Source organism: Seriola dumerili, unplaced genomic scaffold, assembly GCF_002260705.1.
Source record: "Seriola dumerili isolate Sdu_G_001 unplaced genomic scaffold, Sdu_1.0 BDQW01000011.1, whole genome shotgun sequence".
In the NCBI taxonomy this organism is placed as follows: Eukaryota; Metazoa; Chordata; class Actinopteri; order Carangiformes; family Carangidae; genus Seriola; species Seriola dumerili.
This window is the reverse complement of record NW_019174266.1, coordinates 627904-632819: the sequence shown is the minus strand read 5'-3', so window position 1 is coordinate 632819 and position 4916 is coordinate 627904. Positions and strand designations below refer to the sequence as shown.

The window sequence follows — 4916 nt, the reverse complement described above, 5'->3', positions numbered from 1 at the left end:
AGGCATGAAAGGTCATAAAAACATCATAGTATGGTAATGCATCAAATGAAATAGTACAGAAAGGCATGAAAATGTCAAAAAATGTCATAGTATAGTATGGCATAAAAATGCCAATAAACATCATAGTATAGTATGGCATAAAACATCAAAAAAACATGATAGTTTATTAAGGCATGAAAGGTCATAAAAACATCATAGTATGGTAATGCATCAAATGAAATAGAATAATAAGGCATGAAAACGACAAAAAACATCATAGTATAGTATGGCATGAAAATGTCAAAAAATGTCATAGTATAGTATGGCATAAAACATCAAAAAAACATGATAGTATATTGAGGCATGAAAGGTCATAAAAACATCATAGTATGGTAATGTATCAAATGAAATAGCATAATAAGGCATGAAAATGACAAAAAACGTCATAGTATAGTATGGCATAAAACATCAAAAAAACATGATAGTATATTGAGGCATGAAAGGTCATAAAAACATCATAGTAGGGTAATGCATCAAATGAAATAGTACAGAAAGGCATGAAAATGTCAAACGTCATAGTATAGTCATGCATCAAAACGTCATAGTATAGTATGGCATAAAACATCAAAAAAACATGATAGTATATTGAGGCATGAAAGGTCATAAAAACATCATAGTAGGGTAATGCATCAAATGAAATAGTACAGAAAGGCATGAAAATGTCAAACGTCATAGTATAGTCATGCATCAAAACGTCATAGTATAGTATGGCATAAAACATCAAAAAAACATGATAGTATATTGAGGCATGAAAGGTCATAAAAACATCATAGTAGGGTAATGCATCAAATGAAATAGTACAGAAAGGCATGAAAATGTCAAACGTCATAGTATAGTCATGCATCAAAACGTCATAGTATAGTATGGCATAAAACATCAAAAAAACATGATAGTATATTGAGGCATGAAAGGTCATAAAAACATCATAGTAGGGTAATGCATCAAATGAAATAGTACAGAAAGGCATGAAAATGTCAAACGTCATAGTATAGTCATGCATCAAAACGTCATAGTATAGTATGGCATAAAACATCAAAAAAACATGATAGTATATTGAGGCATGAAAGGTCATAAAAACATCATAGTAGGGTAATGCATCAAATGAAATAGTACAGAAAGGCATGAAAATGTCAAACGTCATAGTATAGTCATGCATCAAAACGTCATAGTATAGTATGGCATAAAACATCAAAAAAACATGATAGTATATTGAGGCATGAAAGGTCATAAAAACATCATAGTAGGGTAATGCATCAAATGAAATAGTACAGAAAGGCATGAAAATGTCAAACGTCATAGTATAGTCATGCATCAAAACGTCATAGTATAGTAAGGTATAAAAAGTATTAAAAACGCCATAACATAGTAAGGCATAAAAACGTCATAGTGTAGTAAGGTATAAAAAGACAAAGTATAGTAAGGTATCAAAAAGTCATAAAAACGACGTAGTATAGTAAGGCATCAAAATGTCATAGTATAGTAAGGTATAAAAACATCATAGTATAGTAAGGCTTAAAACGACAAAGTATACTAAGGCATGAAAAAGTATTAAAACGCCAAAAATATAGTAAGGCATAAAAACATCATAGTATAGTAAGGCATGAAAAAGTCATAAAAACGTCATAGTATAGTAAGGCATGAAAAAGTAAAAAAAAAAACATCAAGGTATAGTAAGGTATAAAAAGTATTAAAATCGCCATAGTATAGTAAGGTATCAAAAAGTCATAAAAACGTCATAGTACAATAAGGCATAAAACGACAAAGTATAGTAAGGCATGAACAAGTCATAAAAACATCATAGTATAGTAAGGTATAAAAAGTATTAAAAAATGTCACAGTATATAGTAAGGCATAAATAGACAAAGCATATGTATATACAGTATACATGTATNAGTGTAGTAAGGTATAAAAAGACAAAGTATAGTAAGGTATCAAAAAGTCATAAAAACGACGTAGTATAGTAAGGCATCAAAATGTCATAGTATAGTAAGGTATAAAAACATCATAGTATAGTAAGGCTTAAAACGACAAAGTATACTAAGGCATGAAAAAGTATTAAAACGCCAAAAATATAGTAAGGCATAAAAACATCATAGTATAGTAAGGCATGAAAAAGTCATAAAAACGTCATAGTATAGTAAGGCATGAAAAAGTAAAAAAAAAACATCAAGGTATAGTAAGGTATAAAAAGTATTAAAATCGCCATAGTATAGTAAGGTATCAAAAAGTCATAAAAACGTCATAGTACAATAAGGCATAAAACGACAAAGTATAGTAAGGCATGAACAAGTCATAAAAACATCATAGTATAGTAAGGTATAAAAAGTATTAAAAAATGTCACAGTATATAGTAAGGCATAAATAGACAAAGCATATGTATATACAGTATACATGTATGTATGTAAATATTGCTGTGTGTGTAATAGTGTGTGTATGCAATGGTATGTATATTTGAATGGGTATGTGTTTATTTGTATGTAATTTTATGTATGTATGTATAAGTTTTATTCTTTACTTAGGTGTGTTGATAACACTAGCTTAAATAACTAGCAAGGTAATTGCGCTTCCACATTCAAACACCTTCAGACAGTTTTATTTGAAGGCCTTTGTTCTGAAACAAACCCTAAACTGTGATCTCCCTGAATGAAGTGGGATGAATGACTAAATGAAATTCCTTACTGAGACAAACCGAGGGTCAAATGAAATGTATCCTATACCTTCATATCTGATGTTTGTGTGGTGTTGTATTTCAGGTGACTTGGTGACCTTTGATAACTGGCGTCTGCTTCACGGACGCCGGAGCTACATTAGCAGACCAGACAGGCTGCGACACCTGGAGGGCGCGTACCTGGACTGGGACGAAGTCATGTCTCGCCTCCGGATACTCCGCAGCTGCGTCCATGAGAACGTGTGAAGAAAAAAAAAAGGTTACAGCCTTTGCAGAGAATCTAAATAATGTCAGGCGGCCAAAAAAAAACAAACAATCTAGGATTTAAATTAAATGTTGCTTTTAAAAAAAAAAAAAAAAAAAACGCTGAGGGCGATGTGCAAAGACGCTGAAGTATCTCACATCAGGTCAAGAGCTAAATCTCTGACAATGATTGCGAGTTAGGAAGTTTTCCTTTAACTTTAAATGATGATGACAACTTTTCAAACTTGTAACAGTGCAACACTGCAATGCAAAGAAAAAGAAGTCATCGTGACTAGAGACAAAAAAGTTTTTATAAGCTTAAATTTGACCACGAGGTTTTATACATTGTCCTGAGTTCTCCACATTATGATTATGATATTGAGTAATTTATAAGTTTTATAAACTAACTTATCATTCCTGGTTCAATGGTTAAAGATTTGGTTCAGGACAACAATATTAAACAGCTGAGTGTCTTTGACTTTATATAAGGAGGGGAGTGAATTCTGACACAGCCTCCATGTAAATTATGTCATACAACTTTTTATTACGTTTAAGTTTTACTCTCCTCTCCGCCTGTTAGTTTCTTGCTACCTCCACTCGTTACTCCTGTGCCTACATAAAGGAAGTGATGTCATTGACTTTCCCTCCATGCTCAAAATTGCCTTAAGCCACAGCACAGTCTCTGTGCTACAGGTGGCAGTATTTAGTAACTGTAAATTAAATTTAAAGGGTCAGTTCAACCAAATTACAAAGACATACTGAACGTTCTTCTCTACTTAACCGGAGAGGCCAAACACACTGATTTTGGTTCTTATCTGCTGAGGTTTTCAGACAGTGTTTATTTCCAAATTTAGGGAGTTAAAGATTATCTAGAAAATTACTGCTTCTTACGATCAATAAACCATGTAAAAACATAGCATTACCTGAAAACCAGCGTATTTATCTTAGCTTATCTTTGGTCAACACGCTTTTAAAACTCCTGCTAGTGCCTGAATGTGGTTAGGGTGGATAGATTTGTGTGTGGTGCACAAAGGATTGATAGTTCTAGTAAAGAAAACTATTGACAGAGTTCTGTGGCTTATCTGGATTAACTATTTCAGCAGCATACGTTACATTTCTTTCACCTCCACTCGACTGGGACGTTTCAGAGAAAAGTATCTAAAATACTTTTCTGTGACACAGGTGAATTCCCACAAACTGTTTTAATGATATCATTAAGCTGCACAGTGACTTTATGTTTCAATATGGCCAGTTTTTGTTGACTGATGTGTCGTCAAGCTGCTAGAGATTGATGAGTCTTCTGTGCTCGCTGCCGTTACTGTTGAGAGAATCTGCATGTTGATCTCCTGTAGCCAAAGAGCCCAGACAATCTGCTTCGGTACAACCCTACCACTTTATTTGATGCATTTAATGCATTTTTTTTGTACATATTTACACTTACTCATGTAACCCTAGAGAGAAAAAGAAAGACAACATGGATGTACGCTCCATGGCAAGAACAACCAGGTGAAGCCTGGTCAGAGTCGAGCTTAGCGGCGGTGGGTTTGAAGGTTCGTCCTCTGTGGCAGCTTGAACCTTTTAGCTTTGGTCGGCTTTGTATTTTGCACGTTTTAATAATGCGTCTTTATCCAGTCTTAAACCTTTCAAACTATCATGCAAACATGCTTTTGTAAACCCGGCATGTTGAAAATAAACCTTTTTAAAGCTTCCACTTGTTCACACACTTTATTTTTCGTCATGAAGGACAATGAACTACGCTGAGCTTCATTTGGGACAACTTTATTATATTGCCAAAGCTGTACATATTCTATAAATACCTTTTCAAATACTGGAATACTTACACCTGGCATCTCATTTCTTTTTTTTTTTTCCTTCTCATTACAGCAGCTGGCTAGTACAATGACAAGAGATGAGTTGTAATAATCCAGTTTTAAAAAAAGAAAAAGAAATGTCCGTTTAACTTGAG

At 33.4% G+C, this 4916-nt stretch overlaps 1 protein-coding gene across 2 annotated transcripts in view; it reads left to right on the top strand.

The window, feature by feature from the left end:
• bbox1 (gamma-butyrobetaine hydroxylase 1) overlaps positions 1–3006 on the top strand; it is a 34347-nt gene extending 31341 nt beyond the window's left edge. For both annotated transcript variants that reach the window (XM_022748082.1, XM_022748091.1), the window contains exon 8: positions 2793–3006. In XM_022748082.1, coding sequence (XP_022603803.1) covers positions 2793–2953 — 161 coding nt within the window. In that variant the 3' untranslated portion in view covers positions 2954–3006. The remainder of the gene's footprint in view (positions 1–2792) is intronic.
• Positions 3007–4916: the final 1910 nt, after the last annotated feature.